This window comes from Crocodylus porosus, unplaced genomic scaffold, assembly GCF_001723895.1.
Source record: "Crocodylus porosus isolate Cpor-Errol unplaced genomic scaffold, CroPor_comp1, whole genome shotgun sequence".
Taxonomy (NCBI): domain Eukaryota; kingdom Metazoa; phylum Chordata; order Crocodylia; family Crocodylidae; genus Crocodylus; species Crocodylus porosus.
In genome coordinates this window covers 4,561,969-4,587,720 of record NW_017728914.1, presented here as the reverse complement: position 1 = coordinate 4,587,720, position 25,752 = coordinate 4,561,969, and the positions used below count along the sequence as shown (strand labels likewise).

The 25,752-nt window shown below is 46.5% G+C and overlaps 1 protein-coding gene across 4 annotated transcripts in view; it reads right to left on the bottom strand.

Annotated features, from left to right (window-relative positions):
• Nucleotides 1-25,752, bottom strand: part of SIL1 (SIL1 nucleotide exchange factor) — a 234,451-nt gene that overhangs the window by 59,693 nt on the left and 149,006 nt on the right. For all 4 annotated transcript variants that reach the window (XM_019534832.1, XM_019534835.1, XM_019534834.1 and 1 more), the window contains exon 7: nt 19,390-19,511. In XM_019534832.1, coding sequence (XP_019390377.1) covers nt 19,390-19,511 — 122 coding nt within the window. The remainder of the gene's footprint in view (nt 1-19,389; nt 19,512-25,752) is intronic.

Below are 25,752 nucleotides of genomic sequence, written 5' to 3'. Positions count from 1 at the left end.
AGGCTGACGGGTAATGGATATGGCAATGGTCTCTCTCAGACTTGTGCTTAATCTTTGCCACAGGGCTCCTGTGTACAGTACAGTACAGTAGCAAAGATCCCAATACAGACTCAGCTGTGCCAAGAGGAGATTTTCTGCAGCCAATTATACCGGCTTCCTGTACAGCAAAGCAGCTGGCAGAAGTCTACCTTGGCCAGCTAAGCTTCGGTCTGTATAAGGAGCTTTGCTGCCAGTTACACCAGCTATGGAGTGTCACCTGCAGGATGACATGGCTATGCCAGAAAAGCTCTGCATCACAGACTAAGCATCTGTTCCCCAATCTAACTCTCTTCTATGGCAGCACAATCTCCTGAAGACCTTGTAGTCATCTCCTCACCAGTGGTAAAGGGACATCCCAGCACCAAAAGAGTACATTCTCTTGCTGTATTTGTTGATGACTATTCTGCTGGGTAGGAGGGAAGTACAAGACAAAAGTTCTGGTCCTCCTAACCTTCTGCACTCCTATGTTCATTTTAGTTAACTTTGGTTTGTTCTGCAGAAGGCACAAAGAGCAGTATGGTGCTAATTGCACCGGTTTTCCTCACTGGGCTACTCCAGACCTATTAAGGACAGAGAGACCCTCAGGCGCCATTAAAAACAACTGGAAATCAACCAGGCTGAACACTACAATAAGGTAAAGTAAATGAATCTTAACATTTAGCTGAGAGAAAATGATCCAAGGCTAAAGCACAACACTGACAGGTGGGAAGCCTGGGCTCTAGTCCCCAACAACTGGACGTTGGGCAAATTATTTAATTTGTGCCTCAGTTTTCCCATCCTGAAAATAACCCTCTTCCCTTGGCATGCTCCCTGAAGCCTAAATTCATTATCATCTGAAATGTACTGAGACCCTTACAGGAAGTACTGTCTTCATCATGAAGTAGTTGACTTACCTTGGTTAATTGATGTATTTATGAAAAACGGAAAATGCCTTTAAAACACAATCAAAACTTTGACTTTTGTGAGTTTTTAATGGGGTCTGAATTCTCCCTGTCCTCATGAGATTACAAAGTTGGCAGCTTACTATATGATTGTTAATTATGCTTTTTCATTGCATTTCAGACATTGAAAAATGTTTAGGGATTTATTCTTCTGTATAATTATATGTAATGATTAAACCAGGTTCTGTACTGCATTGCAGTTTTCCTCTAAGGTTATTTGTTATGGGGAAAGGCTAAACAGGTTGAGTTCATTCTCATTACAGAAAAAATTTGAGGTGACCCAAAAAAATTAATTCAAAATTAAGTGCAGTGAGGCTGATAATTTCACATGAGTAAGGAGTTTAAATAAAAATAGGAAACACCATCTATAAGCCCAGAAATCTGAACAAACAGGGAATTCAGCTTGAATTATTTCTCATGGAAGGTGGCAAACATAAGAAATAAGTTGTCAAACAAAACCATTGAAGCAAATAGTGAAAATGAATAAAGAGATCACTAGAGATTGTAATGTGTAAAAAGAGAAGCTGGAAGAGTCAGGGACAAACATGAAGATGTATTTGAAATAAATGTATAGGGACAGTACTTGTTCAGATAAGTGAATTTATTTTTCTGCCCACAAACTCTGATGTCCTTATGAGTTAAGACTAAAACAACAACTTTAATTTTAACTTTCCTGAGTTTTATTGCTTTATGCAAGACCCTTAATGTTGTTTAAGAAAAGCAACCGTCAGCTAGTTTCAGTGCAAAATCTGGCTTAATTTTAAACCATTAATATCTGGTAGAAACTTCATCTTTGACAAATAATTTTTTAAGAAAAAGGCACTTCTTAACCCAATCAGATGCAACAGAAATTATGCAACCAATTAGCATCCTGGCTCTGGTGCGAGAAATGCAGGTGTAAGCCCACTGCACCCCCGTGAGCCCAGGGACCCCAGCAGCGACCCCAGGACCCCTGACAAGCCCCGGCCTGCCGGCAGGTAGGCAGAGGCCCGTGGAGGGAGGGACCTAGCCAGGTGGGAGCGGGCTAAGAGGGCCGAGGAGGGTCACCCCCCTCCCCCCAACCCAGCTCCCACTTTGCCCAGCCCCCCAGGGAGCCGCGCGACTGAAGCCTCACGAACAGGCGGCGCAAACAGGCATGCTCCTGAGCCCGGCACGTGAGTTAGCGCAGGAGATCGTGCAGGAGGGCCCAAGACCCTACCCACAAGTCCCCCAGAGCAGACAGTCCCAGCCGCAGCCAGCCCACCAGCGGCATGACACGGATGGGCACGCACTGCACCCCGAGGGTCTCCTCGGGGTCTGCGATCCCCCCCTCTGGCACTTCAGTGACAGCCACCCAGATGGAGTCCATGGTTCCAGGCTTCACGCAGACGGAGCCCGGCTCTCAGCTGCGGGGGCTGTCTGTCCCTTTTTCAAGCTCTGGGGCCCGGAAGCATGGCCGCCTCCCCTTGTGGTGTCTGCTCCCTACTGGGGTCTCTGACACGACAGCTGGAGGAACTACAGGCCACAGTCCAGAGACTGCATGCCATCAGGGACTGTGAGCAGAAGATAGACTCCTACTACCAGGCCCTTCTCCCCCGGGAGGCGGAGTGCAGACCATAGTCTCCCTCCAGGACAAGGGAGGACCCGGGGACCTCCCCTTCTGTCCAGCCACGGGGTTGGACCAAGGTGGTCAAGGGCCCCAGGGCCCGTTGCACCAAGGCCTCTGCCCCGCTGGAGCTTTGCAACAGGTATGAGCCTCTTGCAGCCCCAGCAGAGCCTGCTGAGTTGCCAGCTCCCACAGGCAACAGAGGACACTGTAGCTACCATCCCCACTCTCCCCAAGACCAAACGCAAAGCGTTTGTCATGGGAGACTCCATCCTGAGGGGAACTGAGGGGGCAATCTGCCACCTCGACCCCTTAGCCCTGGAAGTTTGCTGCTTCCCGAGGGCCCACGTCTGTGACATTGCAGAGAAAAATCCCTAAACTCTTCCAGCCCACAGACCGCTATCCCATGCTCCTCATCCATGTGGGCACCAATGACACAGCTCAGAATGCTCCTAGCCGGGTCATGAGGCACTTCAGGGATCTGGGTGCGGGGCTAAAGGGTCTGGGGGCACAGATGGTGTTTTCGTTGATCCTCCCAGTCTTGGGCTATGGGCTGAGGAGGGAGAGGAGGATCCAGGTAGTCAACCAAAGACTGTGGTGCTCGTGTCATCGGGAAGGCTTTGGCTTCCATGACCACAGTCCGCTCTTTGGAGAGAGAGGCAGGGAGCTGCTGGGAAGGGATGGCCTCTGCCTCTCTCCATTGGGGTGGAGGCTTTTCTGCTCTACCAGGCTTTAAACTAAGCCCGCCGGGGGATGGGGGGACCACTGCCACTGCTGGCCCACTGAGTGCAAAGCCACCAGGCCAAGGCACATAAGGGATCCCCCACCCAAGCCCCTGCCCTGGAACAAAACGTAGGCAACGTAAGAGCCCCTAAGGGGACACTTGTGTGTCGATACACAAATGCCAGGAGCCTGGGGAATAAACAGGAGGAACTTGTTCTCCTCCTAAATGCAAATAACTATGATGTCATTGGGATAACAGAGACCTGGTGGGACCCCATCCATGACTGGACCACGGGTGTAGACGGCTATACCCTGTACAGGAGGGATCTGTGGACAAAAGGGATGGGGGCATAGCTCTCTATATCAAGGAAAGGTACATGTCTGAAGGCAATATCCTGAGGGATACCCAGCATGGGTTTGTTGCAGGTAGGTCTTGCTTGACCAATCTCATTTCCTTTTATGACCAGGTGACTTATCACCTGGACAAGGGGGAAGAGATCAACGTTGTATACCTCAACTTCAAAGAAAGCCTTTGATCTGGTATCCCACGATCACCTCTTGGCTAAACTGGCCAACTGCGGCCTTGACATCACCATGATCCGCTGGCTGGGGAACTGGCTCCGCGGTAGGACCCAGAGGGTGGTGATCAATGGGAGTCAATCGTCTTGGTGCGCTGTGACCAGTGGGGTCCCACAAGGCTTTGTCCTAGGGCCTATCCTGTTTAACATCTACATCAATGATGTGGACATTGGTGTCAGAAGAGGACTGGCTAAGTTCGCCAATGACACCAAACTCTAAGGTAAAGCATCCACACCTGAGGACATGAGGGTGATCCAGGCAGATCTGGACAGACTCACGAAATGGGCGGACGAGAACCTGATGGTGTTCAACATGGAAAAATGCAAGGTTCTCCACCTTGGGAGGAAAAACCTGCACCATGCTTATAAGCTCAGTAGTGCTACGCTGGTTAGCACTACAGATGAAAGGGACTTGGGGGTCATGGTTGACCATAAGATGAACATGAGCCTTCAGCGTGATGCTGCGGATAGTAAAGCGAGCAAAACACTGGCTTGCATCCATAGATGCTTCTCAAGCAGATCCCAGGACATCATTCTCCTGCTGTACTCGGCTTTGGTGAGGCCGCAGCTGGAGTACTGCGTCCCGTTTTGGGCTCCACAATTCAAAAAGGATGTGGAGAAGCTTGAGAGGGTGCAGAGGAGAGCCGTGCACATGATCAGAGGTCAGGAAAACAGACCTTATGATGAGAGGCTGAGAGCAATGGAGCTATTCAGCCTGGAAAAGCGCAGGCTCGGGGTGATCTGATGGCCACCTATAAGTTTATCAGGGGGTGCTCATCAGGATCTGGGGGAACGACTGTTCACCAGAGCCCCCCAAGGGATGACAAAATCGAATGGTCACAAACTCCACTGTGACCGGTTCAGGCTGGACATAAGAAAGAACTTCTTCACTGTCTGAGCCCCCAAGGTTTGGAACAGACTGCCACCTGAGGCGGTTCAAGCACCCACTTTGAATGCCTTCAAAACATATTTGGATGCTTATCTTGCTGGGATCCTATGATCCCTGCTGACTTCCTGCCCCTGGACAGGAGGCTGGACTCAACGATCCTCTGGGGTCCCTTCCAGCCCAAATATCTATGAAATCTATGAAACCTAAAGGAACTGACATCACTCAAAGGTTGATAACCAGTCTGGACAGCAGGAGATACTCCAGAGAGAAAGGAAGAAGTAAAGCAAAGCCCTAAAGCAATTAGAGATCATGGTGATGGGCACAGATCACAGAATAATTACCTAGCAGTAGTTGCTGCTGCTGCAGACTTAACAGACCTTGAGGAAAACATCCCAAACCATTTTGCTGAGTTTTGTTTGTTTTCACTTTTCCTGAAAGAGTAAATTTGTATGCATCATCTCCTCCCTCCCCCAGCAAGTGTTGAAAAATCTGAGATCTGCTGTGGGGCTGTTCTGCGAGTTATGCATACTGTACATTAACTTGATTGTTGGGATGTTTATCATGTGCATGTGTTAGTATAAGTGTAATGAGGGTAGTAAGAAACACAAGAAAGAAGCAAATAGTGGCTCAGATAACCCTCTAAGCATATGAGGGTTGTTAAAAGACAACATTTTCTCTATTAGCTGTGAAAATTCATTTCCTGATTTCCTTCATAGTAAAATGCTTATTTTGCTATATAGGGCCTATGAGAAAGGGGCTCTCTCTTTAATGGGTACGCTGTTGTGGTCGTTTTGGGAACTGCTCCAGCTTGAGACAGGCAAACCCTGGGATGTCTGAAGAAGTAAGGCTTGCTTACAATAACATCAAGTTATAATAGACACGTAACTACGGACAGTTGTTTAAAAATCCTTTCCTCTAAATTACTTGGAACTACTTTGAAATGTAAGCATTACTGATTTTCAGATGCTGTTTAGTCACTACATACCCTGATTACAGGTAGATCAGGGATTTTGAAAAGAGGGGTACAACCCTTGCGCTGCCCTTTGATGACAGGGTGCAGCCTGTCAAAGGGGGACCCGAGTATCTCACCCAGACCAGAGCCCCAGGTTTAGCTGTCCCAAGGTGCCCCGCAGTAGGAGGAAACAGTCCTTATTCCTCCACAGGGTAGGCTGTGGAGAACCCAACCCTGTGTACCCCCACAGTCCCCTTCTCCCAAACCTAGATCTTGTAGCTGATCTTGGTGCCAATCTCCATGGTCATCACAGCTCCCTGACTCCACCACAGTGGCTGCAACAGGCCCAGCTGACAATGAGCCAGAGAACTCAGGGGAACTGCATTAGCTCCTACATAACCCCCCCCCACCATTCCACCATCCCAATAAGGACCTTCCTAGAGCTACAAGAGGAATTGAAGGAAGATGCAATTGTACCACCACACCTCCTGGATCTGCCTCTGATGTTGTGTAGGGGTGTGCAAAACACGCCCTATTCGATTCAGATTTGGCCTGAATCAGGAACAGCAATTTGATTGGTTGATTTGCATCACTGTCCCTGATTCGATCTGTCTGAATCAGAAGATTCGATGCTGATTCAGAGAATCAGCAATTTGAACACAGGCAGAGTTTTAAAAGGTTATTCTACATACCTTGAGGTAAGCAGGCATGGCTCATGAATGCTGCAATGCTGGGGTACATGAAGCGTCCCACAGGAGGGGTGGGGGGGGCCTCCACATGTCTGGCAGTGAACCCAGAAGTGGACCAGAAGTAGTTCTGGTCCGCTCCCAGGTCTGCTGGGGAGCGCGCTGGGCCCCACCCCCCCAGCGCCTCCCCGGCTCAGCAATCAGCCACAGGGGAACCTTGGGTGCCCCGCCCAGAACCCAGGAGGCACCAGTCACTGAGCTGGTGGGGGGGTGCACAGGAGGCCCCTCAGTGCACTTCTCCCAGGTGGACCCAGAAGTGCTTTTGATCCTCTTCTGGGTCTGCTGCTGAGGGTGCTGGGGAGTCACCCATGCTTCCATATGCCCCAGCATCACAGCATTCAAAAGTCCCTGCTACCTAAAGGCGTGTAGAAAAAACATCTAAAGCTGTCTATGTCCAAATCTCCGAATCATTCCAAATCTCTCCGAATTGATTCAGAGGGTTCCAATTTGATTTGGAGAGATTGAAGGGTCCTCCAATTTGATTCAGATTCAGAGATTCGGTCACTGAAATCGGGCCAAATCTCTGCCATACTGAATCAGGGACTGAAGCTTCACACAACCCTACTGCTGGTCACAGGCTTCTGAAGGGAAGATCTCCAGGTAGTTGCAAGGAATGAACAGTTGCTATTCAGGGTACATATACTGCTACTTGACTTCAGAATGGAAAAACAGCAGGATTTCATCCTGGGAGATAGAAAGGCACAAGGTCTTACATTTGAGAGGATACACTCAGAGGGACAAGGGAAGAGAACAAATGTGCAGCTAACCATGCAACCATATCTTAATGCTGCTGTTCTGGAGATCAAGTGCTGCTACACCTGTGCAGTGTTACATGTAGAAGGGTACTGGCAAAAAGAGTAACACTTCTGGGGGAGTTCTTGCTTAGCCTTGCCTGGTCTCTGAGGGTATGCCTAAAGCCAGCCCAGGTTTGGCTTCTGCCATGCGAAGCCAAGCCAAGCCAAGCCTTCTACAGGTTTGCAAGAGAAGCCTGAGCTCCTTTTCACTGAGACTCTAGCCATGCAGGCCCTCACCCTCCCTGGCTCTCTGTGGTCTTGATTCAAGGAGCTCACATCCCACTCCTGAGAGAGGGACTTTATGTTGTCTTAGGGTGATCCACTACAACCAAAAGTTTTAAAACACAGAAGACAGTCTCTTCAGTAAAGGCATTTATTGGACCAGAGGCCAGCCAGTCACAGGTTCTCTGCCCCCTCCACAGGGGTTAGGCAGTCCCTCTGTTCCCAATCCAGCCTGCAGAGTCCTGAGTACTCCCAAAGATACTCAGCTGTTCCCTTCCAGTTTTTTTTCTAGCTCTCCAGAGCTCTTTCAACTTCTCTCAATCTCCCAGACTCTTCTGGCCCCAGACCTACCAGACTGATTTTTCCAGTCTGCTCTCCCTTTTGTTTATCTCCCCTGGTCATCACCTGGATGTTGGCCATCTCACCTCTGTTGATAGATCAACACAAGCATTCAAAACAACTGCATTTAGTCTCCCCTTAGCACTTACCTTCCTTCTCTGAGCATACACGAGGAGGTAACCCGAGTCATACAACAATAAATGTGAACAGTGAGCAAAAATATCACAATAAAACACATAGTCTGTCATACATGGAAAAGAAAAGCTCTGCTGGGGATGTGCAAAATACGGGCTGTGGACCAAATCCAGCCCACCAGCCAATTAGATCTGGCCTATGGGCAGGCACCCACCAATCAACTGTATCCAACCTTCAGCTGCCCCTGCCGTGCTCTTCATGGCACCAAGACCAGTCCGCAACCGCCTGAGGCAGCGCACGCTGCGCTCCTGCCCTTGTCTGCTGGAGGGTCTCAGCCCTGGCACAGGCCCGCCCCCCCCACAATATACAAAAGACTAAGACTTTATTTTGAGCTATTATGCAATTGCCTCTATTCAAAACACACACATCAGAATAAAAATATTTGATAGAAAAATATTTTTTGATAGAAAATTAAAATACGTTATAGATGTTTGATTTTTAGTACACGACTTTTTTTTTTTTTTTTAAACTTATACTTAATTAAAAGTATTTCTTCTGAAAGATTGTGTGTGTGCAGCCCTCAACTTGATCGGTTTTGCGCCATTCTTGGGGAGGTCAGACATCCATGAAATTCCCACCAGTTGGTTGAAGGCAATGGGGCAGGTTATTAGAGGGGTCAACCGCTTGCTACCTGGTAGGTCATGCCTGTGCCACATAGCCTAGGAGGGCAGAATTCCTGGGGTCCCAGGGGGGTCGGCCCTGTGGAGGGGCACTGTTTCCCAGTCAAGGGGTGGACCTTCTGATGTCAGGGACTGTATGATAGGGGCAGGGGATACTGGGACGAACATGGCAGTGAGTGGGGCAAGGTCTGCTGCTAGATGTGTAGGCCTTTCTATGATCATGAACCATGTGATGGGGTGGGACTTCCAGTTCCAAGATGCCCCCCCCCAAGTATTTCTGGTGGCAAAGGTCAGGGCTAGGGGTGGGGGGACTTCCAGTCCCAAGATGGTGAACCAGAAGTTTGACAAGGGGTGTACTCATGCAGCACTCAACAGCTCACCAAAACTCATTAAGCAGCCCTGCAAACAAAATAATTGCCCACCCCTGATCTATACTGATTTAACAAAGCAGTCAGTCCTAGTACACCTTTAGTCCATTAGGAGTCTCCTCTGCCCCCCTAAGACCCCAGTGCCCTTCACATCCCTCCACAGAACCCTCCTCTGCCACGAAGTCTACAGAAATCTGAACAAAGTCTAGAGCAGTGGCTCCCAACCTTCTTTTTCCTGTGACCTGAGACCTGATGGTGGGCGGAGAGTATAGCGTGGCAGTGGTGGCCCGGGGGCAGGGGAGCTCCCAGCATGGGGCATAGCTTGTCTTTTGTATACGGCAGCTGGCACTGCCCCCGCGACCCTCATTTGGGTTGTGACCTGCGGTTGGGAATCACTGATCTAGAGTTTGTACACTGGTATTGTTGGCTACCAAGCAGTTCTATACTTCAACAACTACAAGCTATTGATTCCTTTCCTGTTTTTCTTATCATAGAATCATAGAAGTAGGGTCGGAAGGGACCTTGTAGATCTTCAAGTCTGACCCCCTGCCGGGGTGGGAGAAAAAACTGGACTCAAATGAGTCCAGCCAGGTAGGCATCAAGCCTCTTCTTAAAGATCCCCAGGGTAGGAGCCAGCACCACTTCCCTTGTCGTCTTCATTGCTTTTCCTGAAGGTTCAATCCTTAGCTGTTTCCCAAGGCAGGAAGAAACAGGAAGGACACCACATGAGGGGAAAGCAGCCTAATTCAGTTATACCTCATATACCTTATACTACATAGCTTTAGTTCTTTTCAAGAAAGCATTTAGGAAGCAAAAAAGGCATGTGGAAGAGGCAAAAATACTTGAAAGACAAATACCTCATGACAGGGAAAAGGACTCTGCAGAAAGATGCTAAAAACATATGGGCTAAATATAGACAGTCAAAAACCCCGAGGTTGAATCAATTCAGTCTTTGCAGATTAGTCTAAACTGCAGAGATTAAACTGAGGAGCAAGTGAATAGACATTCACTTTTGATTCAGGAAATGCAGCCACATGCCTGCAGTGGCTCAGGCGAGAGGCTGGGGGCACTACAGCAGGCCTCCCAGCCTGCCAGCCACTGCCAAAGGGAAGGGACTGAAGCCCCCAAAGTTTTTAAGGCTCCCCCCGCTCCCTGTTCCAGCAGAGGGGGCATGGCCAGGCCCTAGCCCTGGACTAGTGCACCAGAGGGCAGCACTTTAAATCCCTTCCCTGGCTCACACGGGACCCCAGCCTGGGTTTGCCTGGGTGGCAGGTAGTGCCTGCCAGGGTTCTGCCCCTTTGGCCCCCCTCCCACTCGAGGCTGCCAGGCTGAGGAGAGGGTGGGTGGGGAAAAAGTAGTGGCACTGAATTCGTAAGACTGAACAAAAATAATCCTCTCTCTGAAGCAAGTTTGTATTGAATACAGCAATTTGCAACCTCAAGCAGGGAACAAAGAACCACCAAAGATCTTTGCCTAAGCTAAGATACAGCCCAGTAAAACACAGTGACAGCACACACAACTTAGGATAAATTAAAATGTAAACCAAGACAACAAGACAAAGCTTACATAAGTCTTATGTAATCCTGAGGACAGAGTGTTCAGCAAGTCCTTGGGGAATCAGTACCGGGTCCCCAGCTTCTTCCTCCCCACCCCATGGCCTGGGGGAGCTGAGGGGAATTCCACCCCCTCCCCCTCTCCTTATCAACTGCTTGCCTGCCTCAGGCTCTGCCACAGGTGGGTTTGCCTGGGGTGGGGGGGAGGCAGTCCTTCTTAGGCTGTTGCCCACTTGTGCCCTGATCCAGCTGGGGAAGGGGGGATTAAAGCCCCCCTAAGACCCCAGACTCCAGATCCCAGCCAGGGTTTGCCTGGTGGATGGCAGTCCCTCTCAGGCTGTTGCCCCTCTGCCCCAGCAGGGAGAAGTCTGGCAGGGGCTGCCCCCCTTCCAAGGCAGACCCAGCTGCAATCCCCAGCCAGGTTTCCCCACCCTTACCCCTTGTCAGCCAGCCCTCATTGCTCCAGCTAGGGAGCAGAGCAGCAGGGCCAAGCCTGCTCACTGGAACAAACAGCACAGCCCAGCCCAGGGCTGCAAAGCATGCAGAGATGCTGGGGGACCCTGATTTGACTTGAACCAGGAAGATAGGAGAAGGCCTTCTGAGCCAAACACAGGATACCTTGTGCTTTCCTTAAGGGATGCATTTATCCCTAGGCATTTCAGTAACTGTAATCATATGCATTTCACACAGGAAGATGTGTCCCAGGATGCAGGGCTTAGCTCTGCAGGAGACCTGGATTTTATTCCTGGGTCTGTAAGCATCTTGTCATGCAATCTAGAACAGTTCAACCACCTCCCTGTGCTCCAGGTTTCCTCAACTGTAACATGGGAAGAATAGCACTTAGCCTGTGAAATACTCTGGATGAAGAAGTATTGTGTACATGGTGTTTGCACGGCATTCCTAAACTACTGAATTGTATTACTGTGCAGTTACAGACCTGCTGTGCTTTAACCCATGCAGTGGCTGCTCTTCAGTGGCAGAGGACATTCTCTCCATACTTAAGTTTGTTGAGTTTTCAAAGCGCTTTGGAACCCTCTGGGATGAAAGATGGAGTAATAATTCAAGATAACTCAACTCCCCAGGGGCACTGCTTACAGAGATGCCTTTGTTAATAATTTTTCAAATTAAATACTTGTAGTGTGAGGGGGAAAAAAGTGTTGTTCAACAGTAAATCTTATACAGACCAAGATAACTGACTTGACAGAAATAGTCATTTTGTACTAACATCTCTGTTCTTGTGACACACATGCAATTTGTCCACAGACTTCATTGTGCATAACCTGAATTAAGATTCCACAGACTGTAAGGACAGAGAAAACTCTCTTCTCTGGGAATATTCTTAGCTCAGTGTAGCTCATCTTTGCATAAAACACTGACTTTTTTGTGATGTTTAGGACCCAGTGGCGTGAATCCTGATTACTTTCAGTTTATAACAACTCGTCATTCAAATGGTACTCCAGTGTACAATCAGAAGTGTGAAGACGCATTATATATACAGTAGTTTCACTTGCCTCCAAAATATTAAAACCTTAATATTTTATACTTAAATATATTTAAATTTTAGCAGCACTGCGTAAATGTTAACATGTTTTTATGCTAATGCAATCACTGAAAATCCAGATAATGTTGTGTATTGGCACAGACTGTTAGTGAATTATGGATACCCAAATGTACGATCTGCATGCCTGGCAATTATTTTTGTTAGCACATTTAACTTTTATTTTCAATCAGAGCACTTGAGAATTGTTCGAATGAAGTTTACTTTTGCAAACTGCTGAATACAAAATATTTTGTTAAGGTTTTACAATGGTAAAGCTGTGATGATCCTGCAGTAGTTATAATAGGGGGCCCACTTGCAGGACTCTAACCAGGCTGGACAATAATCGATGTGATCTTACACTAGGAAGGTTATACTAAAACTTCAAAAATAACGACTTTGGAGAAAAACAGACTGCTTTTCTGCAACAGCTCTCTCCCCTAACTATAATCAGATTAGCAATTTTACAATCACAGGAAGTGTTGTCCACATGCATGAAGACCACATGCAAAGCAAAAGAAACAGAATACTTTGGTTCTGGAACTTAGCACTTTCCACTTAAAGGCAGCAAACCTTTCTCACTAGCCTAAGAGACAAAACTCTATTCACTGTCAGCAGTGAATACTTAGTCACTAGAGGGCAGTAATAATCCCAACACTACATTTTTATTGATGAGCAATTAAAACTATGGTGTTCATCCTTTTAGATCCTCTCCAAAAAAAAAACTATAGTGAGCTGAGCAAGAGTTCTTAAAGAATTCAATGCCAGAAAGGCCATGATAAATCAAAATGGTATATTTTGTATCCATGTTGGTCTGAGACAAGAAATACAAAACTCCTAAAACTCTTAGTTCAGAAGTGATACCTTTTTATTAGACCAAGTAAAAAAATAGCAAAAAAATGCTCTTTCTTTGCAAGCTTTCAGGCTTATGCACCATTCTTCAGGCTGACAAGTAGACATTTACAATCTTTGAGTTCTCCTCAGCCTGAAGAAGGCTGCGTGTATTGCAAAGAAATATTTTTTTGTTATTTTTCAGTCGGTTTAATAAAAGATATCACCTCTGAACCAAGAGTTTTAGAGTTTTGTATTTCTCTACGATGGATCAAAGGTATTCAAGTTTATGGGTTAAAGAGATTCACTGCTTTCTGGGAAATCCAACAGCCTCACAGGAAGTGGTGACTTAGTCCTGAGCCAAATTCAAAGAGTCTTTAAAAAATATCATTTTCTGCAGGATAGGCCAAATTTTGACCCTCATTTGGAGCCTGAGTTAACTGGCAGTGTGGCTTAAGCGTGCTGAGGTGGAAACTTCTTGGCATCAGCAGCAGAATGGCACGTACAAAACCAACAACAATGGAGTAGGACTCCTTGTGTAACTCCTGACAGCTGCATTCCTCTCCCACTGATTCTTGGTTCTGAAATCCATGGGGTCAGGATTACAGACAAACCAAGCTTGAAGGAGATCCATTTGTTGGCTTTAAAGCTCAAAGGCTTTAAGTCTGGGACAGAGGAGGATTCTAAGCCAAAACAGCTTCAACTGTTCTACAAATGAAAACTATTTCTCCTTCTAACGTCAAACCAAGGTTAAATAAATTGCCAGAAGTCATACAGGTAGTCTGTAGCTCTGACAGAAGAATAAACTAAATATTTATGTCCCATCATCTTAATGTTTTCTTGTTCCTTCTCCTTGTGTTTGTCTGTATCCATCTCATCTCATACTATGACTGTCTATACACAAAAGTTGTACCACAAACTCCACAAGATTAATGCAATATAGCCCTCTTAAGAGTGGATATATGGTTATACTAGTATAAAAGTCCCTATACCTTATATAATATACACATGAAGTCTATCGAATAGATTATGTGCAAGTATAAGCATTTTTTTATGCTGGTAAAACATCCACATATATGATAAGCGATCGTACCAGCAAAAAATATTTTGGCAAGAAAAAATTGTTCTAAGAGAAACAGTTAAGATCCAAGTATAAACCAGACCTCAGATTATGAACTCTCATAGTAGTTATTCTCTACTGGGGAGCCATACTGTATTAGCAGGGTTAGGTGTACAAACACTAATACAGGATACACTCAACAAACAGTCTAACAAAACGATGCCTCAAGTCTGAAAAAGGTTGAGAACTACAGTCTGAGAGGCAGGGACCATTTCTGACATAATTGTCTACTGGGATCTTGGTCTGACTGAGGCTCTGAAGTGTTCACACGATATGAAGAAATCATCATCATCTTGACTCTCAGAAGAACATAATGCCAAAGAGAATGTGTTGAATTAAGTACTTTAAATGCTCAGCTGAAAGGGACCTCAGGGGATCATCTAGTCCAACTCTGGGTTTAGGGCAGCATCATCTCTGGCTAAACCATTCCAGACAAGTGTTTTCCTACGTTGCTCTTAAAAACGTCCAAGGATGGAGACTCCACAACCTCTAGGTAGTCCGTTCCAATCCTTAACCACTCACAGGCCCCTTCTACATGTTACACTTAAGGCACGATTAACCAGGTAATCATGCTTAAGTTGTGACCCAGCTATATGTTCAACTAATTAATGGTGTGATAAGACAAGCAATAAATTACAAAGTTATTCCATAAACATTGCGCAATAACTTTGTAGCTTATTCTAATCATACCATTAAGTAATTAAATGTACGGCCAGTGCTCCCCTGTAACAGAGCCCCATCATCTGAGGAGCTCCCAGCCATAGGGGTGCACCCTCCACTGCCAGCCCCAGAGCCAGGAAGCTTGCAGTAGTGGCAGCATGGTCAGCTGTGGGAAGAATGCTGCCCCTCCCCCCGCATTGGTCACAGACTTGCAGTGGGGACAGCAGGGAGAACACTGAAGTGCAGAGCTTGCAGTGGTAGCAGCATTCCCCATGCTGCCGCCGCTCTGAGCCCCACATCCAACGTGGTCTGTGGGGCTCGCAGGGAATGCTGCCACTGCTGTGAGCCCCACACCTCAAGGCTCACAGAAGCAGCAGTATCCTCCCATCTGCCGCTGCTGAGAGCCCCACACCTCATGAGGCTTGCAGCAGGGTCAGTGTTCTCCCTGCTGCCCTTGCAGTGAGCCCTCCAGCTGATGCGGGCTGCAGAGCTCTCAGCAGGGGCAACAAGGCAAGCGCTGGCCCTGCTGAGAGCCCCACCAAGCCTCATCAGCTTGTGCGGCATGGCAAGAGGTGCAATTGTGTGGATCATGCATTAAATCTTATTGCACCTTTACCTGCATGTATAGAGGGGTCCTGTAACATGATTCACCTCCAAAGGTAGCCCTAGTGTCCTTAGAGTCCCTTCTGCCCCTATCCACTTACTCTCTTTGGGCAGTTACCCCTTCATTTCACCCACTGCACCTTGATGTATTTAGTTTTCAGATGAGGGAGGTTGCCCCAGGGCTTTCCAAACCTGACCTCCTTCTCAGAACAACAGAGGTCCTTGGTCATTGTCTTAAGGGCTAATTGCATGGCTCAGCCCACTTCTACACCATGCCCCATGCCTTCCAAGTGTTAACACTCACTGATGTTTATTCCGTTTCCAGAGTGGCCTGCTTCTCCCAGGCACTTCGCCTCTCTTGGCTACTCCTGAGCACAGCCTTTCTACCTGGAGTTACATGCTCTGCCCCTTTCAGGCTTTGGGTCCCGTGGCCCCTACCTCCACCTCTTGCGGGCTCTCAGACCCCTGGTCCCACTCCTACTCCCAGCTCTTCTCTGGGCTCCTGGACTCCCTGGTCCTTTTCCCAGCCCCTTACTGGGCCCCTAGGTACCTTTTCCACCCCTTAGTCCAGGGGTGGGCAATTATTTTTGGCAGAGGGCTGCTTACCCTGTTTTGGCAAGCTGTCGGGGGCCGTATGGGTAGCCCCACCCCTTGACAGGTGCCCTGCCCCCTGGTCACTATCTTGGAACCAATGTCCCAATGTCTTGGGACAAATGTCCCAGGTCCAGCACCAGTGGGGCCCGGAGCAGGGCGCAGGCTGGCAGGGGTCTTTGGAGCCAAGCTGGGCTGCACCAGCAGGGAGAGGGGGGAGCTAGGCTGGCTCCATAAAGCCCCTGCCAGCCGGGACCCTGCGGTCATGCCACGCTGCTCTGGGCCCAGCTGGTGCAGGGCCTGGGAGACACTGGTGCAGGACCCATGCTCCCGCTGGCTCCCCACCCACTCACTCCCAGTACCCCCCAGCCAGTACAGGCAGGGGGCAGCGTGCAGCCCCAACCCCCTGCTTGCCAGCAAGGAAGGAGCTGATGCAGAGCGTGGGGAAAAGCGGCTCCTCCCCCACCCCATGGCCAGCACTCCCTGCTGCAGCCGCTTGCAGCTAGTGCAGGGCTGTCCCAAGCAGGCACAGGCAGCCCCAAGCAGGCTGCGAGCACTACAGCACTGGGCACAGGGCAGGGGAGGGGCCACTCCAGGCTTGCCTGTCAGGGCTGTTCCGCACCGGCAGCATCTGTGGCCCCCACACTTGCCGCACTGGGCAGTGTTTGCTCCTGCTGCCCACCCGGAGCTCACACACTGGGCAGCACAGAGGCAGTGGTAGCAAGCACTGCACGGCATGGCAAGCCAGGGGGCTGTACCTGCTGCTGCCACGCGCAGCCCCAGTGGGCAAGCCCAGACCCGGCGTGGGGCCCAGGCTGGCTGCATGCGCGGGGCTGGTGCTGAGAGGGGAGGGGAGGGGAAGTGGTCCATCGCCCACCCCACGGCCTGCGCCCCATGCTGTAGCCACTTGCAGCCTGCATGGGGCTGCCTGTGCCTGCTCAGGAGAGCCTCACATGGGCTGCGAGCAGCTGCAGCAGGGAGCGCCAGCCACGGGGTGGGGAAGGGGCTGCTTTTCCCTGTGCTGTTTTTCCCCAGGGTCCTTCCATGCCCAGGGTCCTCCCCTGCCCTTCCCCCACCTCCCCTCCCTTACTTGAGTTTCTGGCTCGGGGTAGATGCATGGCCTGAGGCCAGAAGCCCCTGCTGGGGCTTCTAGCTGGGGAGTGGGTCTGGGCAGGCCCTGCTGTTGCAGGAGCTTGCCAAGGCCTCCCCTGGGTCCTACTGCTCCTTGCTCCTGTCATTTTTGATGGGAACCAAGGCCAGATAAATATTAATTTTCTAAATTTTTTAGGGGCCCCACGGGCCAGATAGAATGGCCTCATGGGCCAGATCCAGCCCACGTGCTGTATTTTGCCCACCCCTGCCTTAGTCCCTCCCCCCAAAACTTCAGACTGCTGCAGGCTCCTGGCATTTAGAAGCTACAGCAATCCTGCTTAGACAATGCTTTCTCAGTGGCCTCCAGGGCCCTACTGCCTGCTCACAGCTCAGGGCCTGGGCTTATATCCTTTCTAAGCCCAACTCCCTCCTGGGCCATGTGACCCTGGACTGTCTCTGGCCACACCTACCACCTACTCTGCCACCTGCCTGCTCTTAAAAGTAGCAGGAGCACCCAAGCCTCTTGCTGTAGGCCCCCAATGAAAAAGTTCTTTCTAATATCTAATCTAGGTTTCCTCTGTTGCAATTTAAGACTGTTGCTCTTTGTCCTGACCCCTGCAGACAATAAGAATGCTCAATCTTCTCATCTTGACTAAATAATTCCAGTTCTTCCCACCTTTCCTCATACATCATGGTTTTCAAGGCCTCTAATCAAATTTTCTGTTGCCTGCCTCTGGACCCTTTTCAGTTTGTCTACATCTCTCAGTACTCCAGGAGAGGCTTCACAAGTGCCAACCTACTAAGGCAGTTTGAAATGGGGCACAGACAAGCACCAAAGAAATTAAGCAGATATCACAAAATACAGAAGTTGACATTGTAAATATCTATTTAATAAGAAAGCTTAAGCAACGCCAGGAAAAAAAAGCATAAAGAGTTCCTCAGATTTGGGATTCAGAGTATCAGTCAATGTACCATGTTTCTGAATGTCCTTACAAAAAAACCAAAAAAACCCCACCCCCTCAGTGTTTCCAGGAACAATCCTTTAGTTTCACCATATTTAAAAATGTACTCTTCTGCTCAACACAATGCATTTTTAATTTAGTGAGAAACAATATACAGACTTTAGTGGCCACTGATACATGTTCAGATCGTAAGATAATTAATTTCCTCCATCATGATTGTGTTGTTTTAGCTATAGTCAGGGAATATGCTATTTAATTCTTTCAGGTTGCCTCAAAATATTTCCAGATTCCTCTCTCAGATAGAGCATCACTCTCTAGCTAGGAAAGTTACAATTAAGATTCTACACATTACTAAGGAGTCCAATAAAGCAATTTATACTCTAACATATTTCAGGATATGAAGAAAGAGGCTGCATTTCCTTTGAGAGAGACTTTCTAAAGAAACCAATCTATCACTTGTTGAGTGTGATAAAAAAGTGGCTTATTTTTATGGATATCACCGAGACACAGCTTGAATTTTTGGTCTGAAAACAGTGAGTCAGAACCCTTAGCTAGTTTAAATCAGCTTAACTCAGCTGAAACCAGGGGAGGAGGCCTGCTTATCTACAGCTGTTGAAGGTCTGGTCCACTGTATGTCAGATCATCTAAATGATTCTAGAGTTTATTTTATATGCTATTCTAAATGACAAATCATTTATAGTGATGTAAAGTGACCATATTTGAAAACATAAGAACAAGCAGACAAAATTATCATCAGATTTTTGGCTTTCAGTAAGCACTCCATATTTCTTGATTTGTGAGTGTTTGATTAATTAACCATACTTTCCAGCTCAACATATACACAAATATTAATACTAAAACCCCAAAGAATTTGTTAAAACACAAAATCCATCAGCATAAAACCCACCCTACCAAAATTTGTACACTTTGAAGAATGGTACAGCACTATATAGTATGAGGGGGAAAAAAAGATAACTTTCAACAACAGCAATCTTTAAGCAAATTGCAAACACCTTTCAGATTAACCTGTTGTTTATTTTGTTTCCTGTCACCCATTCCAATGCAAGTCACCCTGAGCTCATTAGTACATGCAAGTTTCATTGCAAATATAGGCTCCTAGATTTAAAAGCTTCAGATTTAGTTACTCCAGAAGACTGCAGAGTGCCTCAAGTCACCATCTCACTATTAAAAAGTTAACTGTTTATGTGGAAAAGATTAAATGAAGGAGAGGAAAAGAAATAGATCTTTAGTGCAAACTTTCTAATCAGCCTTGGGTTATTTATTTTTTTTTTTTTTGGATACTAGACACTACAGAAAATTCACATCTAGTCAAAGAGATGGGGACAAGCAGTTAGAATGTCTGTTTTCTTGGAAGCATCTTCTCTCATTCAGCCCAACCCCATTCTTTCTAATACACACACACACATACACACACACACACTCACTCACCTAGATAATGCAGCTCCTAAGACAAAGGCAGCATGCTCCTTCATCACAGCTTCTGTACTATTTAGTCCATTAATCATTAATTGAAGTCCACCCAGGGAAAGAAAGTCTTTAGCATTGTCCACCTATGAAGGAATTCCACACTGTTGTTAAAGATAACAGATATGCAAATGGTATAAAATCTATAAATAAAGTTTAAATCAACCAAATCTCTTTTAAATTTAACTTGTATTTTGTTTGAAAAGCATCTGAAAATTAAATATTAAAATCTTAGCTCATACTTCATACAATGCTGTCTAAAAGCATCAGACTCTACATTTACAAAAACAATATATAATGACAGGTGGCTGTTATCAAATACAGAACACATCACTGAAATTTCAAATAATTTGATTAGGTATCAAAACTTTCCTTTGACACATGTGGTTAACTAAGGAAATCTGATGCTGTCAAAACAAAGTAAGTTCTCCTTTCTCTCACCCTGGAAGACCACTACTGGGAACCCAGGGAATTGTAAGTTATACAAATATAAAAAGAGAGCTCCAATTGGCAAGCTTGAAGAGTTTGAAATAATTGTCTAGTAGCTTGGCAGCAGCAATAGTGCACTTGCCACATATTCTAAAATAGCTGGGTTGGAGCAAGACAGAAACTGCTGCAGACGTTCTACACTAATACTGTCCACAGTTCTATGTTAACTTGGAAGCTCTAATTGATGGAGACTAGCAAGAAACTTCCCTGGAGGCAGGCTAACCTATACCTGCTGGCTGCAGATTCCTGCCCCTTCCTCAGAAGCAGCCAGTACTAAACTAAATAGCATCAGAGAAAATTGTTCCAAGTAGATGAATCACTCAGCTATGGCAAATCCTGTATTCAGAAATATTCCTGAAATAGATTTTAAGCTACCCTTATGGAACTGTGGGGAAAGAAAACATCAGCATTGAATTGTAACATTATAAAATTGTCTACACAACTAGTTTGCAATAAAAATTTACAGGGACAGTGCCAAACAGTTTATAAATAGCATATAAAGCAGGAGCGGGCAAAATGGTGGATCCAGCCAGCAGCCGGACTCCATTTCCCAGCAGCCCCTGCCTGCATGGCTGAGGACGGTCTCCATGGAGACCCCAGCTGCAGCTGTGCTGTGATAATGCAAAGTTGAGGTTTTCATGGAGACTGGCCCCAGCCCAGCTGGCAGTGTGCCATAGGGCAGGGCAGGGAGCTGCTTTGGAGCCACTGGAATCTTGCAGCAGGGGTAGCTTGGTCTGGGGCCAGGGCAGAGCCACAATCTGTTGTCTGCACACACCTGCCCTGAGTATGCAGGCTGCAGATTGCAGCTCTGCCCCAGCTCCTTGCGGTGGTGACAACGTGGCCCTGAGCTGGGATAGAGCCACAATCTGCTGTCTGTGCACCCCTGCCCAGAGCATGCAGGCTGAGACTGCAGCTTTGCCCTGGCTCTGGATCAAGCTGCCCCCACTGCAGGATCCCATCAGTTCCAGAGCAACCCCCTGCCGTGCCCTGTGCCCTGCCAGCCACACAGGCAGAATCTGCTGGGAAATTGAGTCCAGTGCCGGCCAGATCCATCCTGCAGCTCGGACTTTGCTGCCCCGATATAGTGTCTGTTCCTTTAAAAGAGAAAGGAGTTTACAAAACCTGTTTTTATTTATTTTTTAATCTTGCCATCTTTTGGTTTTGGAATTTCCCCATCCCCCTTTCATGATGGAGGTGCAAACAAAACAGTGCATGAGATGAAAAAAGGAATTCTAAACTGGACATGAGAAAGATAACTTTCCACAGCTCACTTCATTTTCCTCTAAGCTGACCTTCCTCTACACAGAGATCTACCCAGCAAACTAATCTTACCTCATAGTGCATTTATTTTTATTACCCAATAACTGTAAATGTTAGTACATAAAACTAAAATTGAAGAAAAAAATCTGAGATGGTAGGGGAAACAGCATGGCTAATTTATACTTTCCATGTGTGCATATAGAATAAGCTTATTGAGCAAGTCTTATAGGTTAGCTCTAGTTCTAGTAAAAGACCTTCCAGTCATAAGCCTAGAATAAAAATTGTTAAAACAATGTAAATACACTAAAGATTTATTTTTCAACCTTAGCTTATTTGTTGGAGTCTGCTGAGAGCACTACTCCTCAGTCACCTTTAAAAAAAAATCATGCAAGAACTTCCCTGGAGAACTGGGAATGCATTGCTGAACAACTGTGATGCTCAGCTGGAGCTTCACTCCAGTCCACTGAAAAGAGGGCAGAAGCAAGCCAAAGATCAGGAGAGCTCTCCAATAAAACAAATATGGAGCACAGTTGGGGTAAGGGAGATGGGCATATGACAGGAGTCACAGAAGTAACAGCTTTAAATTTGGGGAGACAGAAAAGAGGGGAAAAGTGAGAGTAAAGAGAAGAGGAGAAACAACGAATGCCAATAACACAGAAAGGAGAGGCAATTAGCATTGGAAGCAGTTTTGGAGGGAGGAGAGAGAAAAAAAAGGAAAGAAGGATAAATAATGGAGAAAAAAATGGAGACTGCTGGTGAGCAAATATATTAGCTTTAAGTGAGTTATGCTTGGTTTTCTTCCTCTTTGCATGTTTTGTGCATGTTAGAGATAATAGGGCACATCATTCTTTTTAGGTATCACCTGAAAGCCTCAGTCCATGCTGAGTGGATCCTAAATGGAAAAATAAGAGCTAGACAAAATGTGTGCCACAGCCCTGTGCCTCTGTTCAAAAGCACATTGTTGGAAAAGTCACCTGATCCCATTCTGCACACACTGCAATCCAATCCCTGACCCTGTTCCACTGCTCCCTCCCTGGTTACATTAAGGATGAACTCAGGTCGTGTGAGGTTTCTCTGCTGCTTCTGAGGTACTGATGCTGCTCTGCTTGCTACTGCCCTAGAATTCTGCTCCGATTTGCTCCTCAGAGAGCACCGCAACCCTCTGCTAAGAAATCTTAGCATGCACACGGTTCTCCATTCTTGGACTTCACCTCCACAATACATTTTGCACCTTGAGGAACTAGTAATAGGAAAGACCCATGAGGCCAGAATATTAGCAATAGCAGGGCAGACCATGAGGGATCAAACTGGAGGCTGAAAGACTTTCTGGACCGTTACCTTAAAAAGCAGAGGTAAGGGAGCCTAATACTGTATCCTCAATAGGTCTGCACAGGTCTGGCTACTTGCCATAACATCCTACTGTAGTGTCTTGCTAAGATTGCTACTCAGATCCCATTAGCCTGGTATGAGTTACAGAACAGAAAATTCCTGCCTGGTTAATTCTTTTGTGTACACTGCTACACAACTGTACTTGGCAGCTCTATATAAGCATTGCTGACATTCATATCAAACAACTAGCAAGAAAAAGAAAAGAAAAGCAGTCACCAGGCCCTCTGAGGGGTAAGTAATACTTCTTATCAACCACCTGGCTGATGAAGAGGGACTACCCATCCACAATTTGCACCAACATCTGTCTCACATACAAACGCTGTGGTCAAGGCACAGAAGAATCCTATTACTCTAGTCACACTGTTTTGTCCCCATTCCCTTCCTTTGGTTATTCAGATCCCATCTGTGTGTTTGGATTAGGGCACGATTCCATTCAACAAACGAGAAAGCAGTGGTCTGTTACCAGCTACACAAGCATTTCTAAATTAAGAGACTAAAAATTGGTTTCCCTGGTTCTGAAGTGTAAATACCCAGCCTGCAGGACATCTGCAGACCACATTCATTCTTTGAGTAAGACAAATGCACATGGTGACAGACATATTGGGAACAAAGAGTATGCAACTCTGAGTGTATATGAAAGATTCAGGATAGAAATAGGAGAACAAGGACACTGGAATAATACATGTATGCAATTTCCTTTTGCAGGAATCTCAGCAGATGGGCTCTGCTTCTCATCACCCCATTTTTACTTTTGAAAAGTAAAACTTTAAATTCTCAAAAAAAAAAAAAAAGAAAGAAAAAAGGAAATGAAAAGAAAAAGAAAAGAAAAGAAAGCAGACTTGTTCTTTAAGTTAATTTCCTGCTGGTGAGAATTTTTCTAGTTTCCATCTCTGGAGACCAATCTCTTGTCCCCAGAAAGGGTACAGCATGGATAGCAGCAGTACAATTTTCCCCACTCTGCCTAAGCTAATATAACAGGGCCACACTGCCAGAAGACTTGAGAAAACATTTCAGTCTCCAAGGTCTACCAAGCCTCTAGTCTGCTACAACCAATCTCTCTTCAACTGCAATCTCAATCTATCCTCACCCAATTTTTCTACTCCACCTTCATCCTGAAGCAGACTTCTCATTAGTAGCATTCTGCATGTGACTGCTGTGGGAAACAGAATATAAAGGAGAAAAGCTGCACAAAGGCAACAGTTGAGTTACAGGCAAATACAGCTCCCAAACTCAAGTCAAGAAGAATAGGAGAACCACTTGCCATTGGGTAATTTTAGGATATAGACTTTTTGTTGGTACCTTAGGCACTGGCCACTTCTTCAACAGTCTACGTATATCGGAAAGATTAACTTGCTATTCCAATATAGTTATACAGATATGGTTACAGCAGTACTTGCCTGCTTGCACATATTTATTCTGATACGAGTAGCTATTTTCAGTATAACACAAAGCTTTTTCCAAACAAAAAACTAAAATGAAAAGCAGCCTACTCAAACTAGATTGACAGTGTGCATAAGAGGGTTACACCTGTATAATGAAACTGGTTTAAAAATTCACCCCTTAGGTCAAAAACAAACAAACAAATTAAATCCCCAAGCAAACTTTCTTGAGTAGACAAAGCCTTAATGTTACTCCCTTCATCCTCAGTATTTTTTGTTTCTGGAACTGATTTCCAGTATGAAACTAAGCTAACAGAGCTGTATGCCCAAAGCTCCTCTTTGGTGGCAGAACCCTCCATTCTGCTGGCAAAGTTAATTCACCTCTGCCAAGCAGCAAGATTTCCTTCACTGTCCAGCAGCAGGCATGTATAGGATACTCAGAGGCCTTCTGCCAGCAGCCTTGTTCCCTTTGGCGCTTGGTGTTTCCCAAAAGGCACTTCATGCTTTGATAGCACAGCTGCTGAGGGGAGCCACCAAAAGCACATGGATAAACATGCATCCTAGTGGTCTGGGGGTAGTGGCTGCTGTCTGGTACTAGAGGTAGACAAGGCAAGAGGTGGTCAGTGAAGCCTACTGGCCTTTTGGAAATGGGTTCTGAGCTGTGGATACCTGTTCCACAGGGACCAGGCTAAGATGAAGAATGCACTTAACACAGGTCATCAAAACAACTATCAAAAATCCTAACAGCAGCAAGCCTTGAGACCTGGGCTACCATAAGCTAACACCACAACAAGACCTTCACATGGAAGCTCCTATACCACTGTGCTCCTAGTAGCCCCCCAAGCAGATTAAACACACAGGCTAGCAGAACCCAGGCCCAGGGACCTCTACCAATTAGGGGCCTATGGATGCCTAGATTTTCCCCCAGAGATACCTAGACTCAGTGTTGCCAAGCATGGGCCCAGTTCTCATTCACTGGCCTTTAGGGTGAGCAATATAAAGCAAATTAGAAGATGACTTATTTACATATTTAGTTGCACATATGATAATATATTTACCTTACATTGTTCACCATAACTTGTCAGTAAGCGAATGAGAACTGGGTGATTCTTCCATAACAGCTGCACTTTCTTCCCCTGCTGTAGCCCCAATCTTCTTCTTCCTGAGGACCCCAACATCTTAATCTGCCTCTGGGTGGCTCTGTGGGGCTTCTGCCATATCCCCGTGGTTCCATTTATCAGCTGCACCAACAGACTACAAAGCATACCTTGGATAGGCACCATTGTTAAAGGGGCCATGCCAGCTAGCAATAGCCTTCTGTCAGCTGCTGGGTGGCAGCACAAGCCTTCTGTCAGTCAAGGAGCTCACACTGCTCTGCTGGCAGAGGAAAAGGGGTTCTGCCACCACAGGGGAGTTGCAAGTGTGGACACACTTACAGCTTTGCTGGGAGAACCAGAGATCTGCCAGGAAAACTATGTAGTGATCCAAAAAGATAGAAGCGTAACACGTACCCAAAACAGCTTGAGATAATGGCATTCTGTATGGGGAGACAGGGAGGAATTGCAAAAGATTGCATTCAATAACAGATGCTTTTCAAGTATAAATAAAAGTGAAAAAATTTTATTTATGAAGTAGCCACTCTTGTAACCATAGAAGACAATCAGGGAACCAACCAACAGCTTCATTTATAAAAGCAGACATACATAATAATAAAACCTATCTTCATAAAACCAAAAGCAAAAAAGATGACATAAAACAAGAGTCGAGAGCACATAGCAAAATGGGCAACGCTAGCCTCTGGTTAAATGGT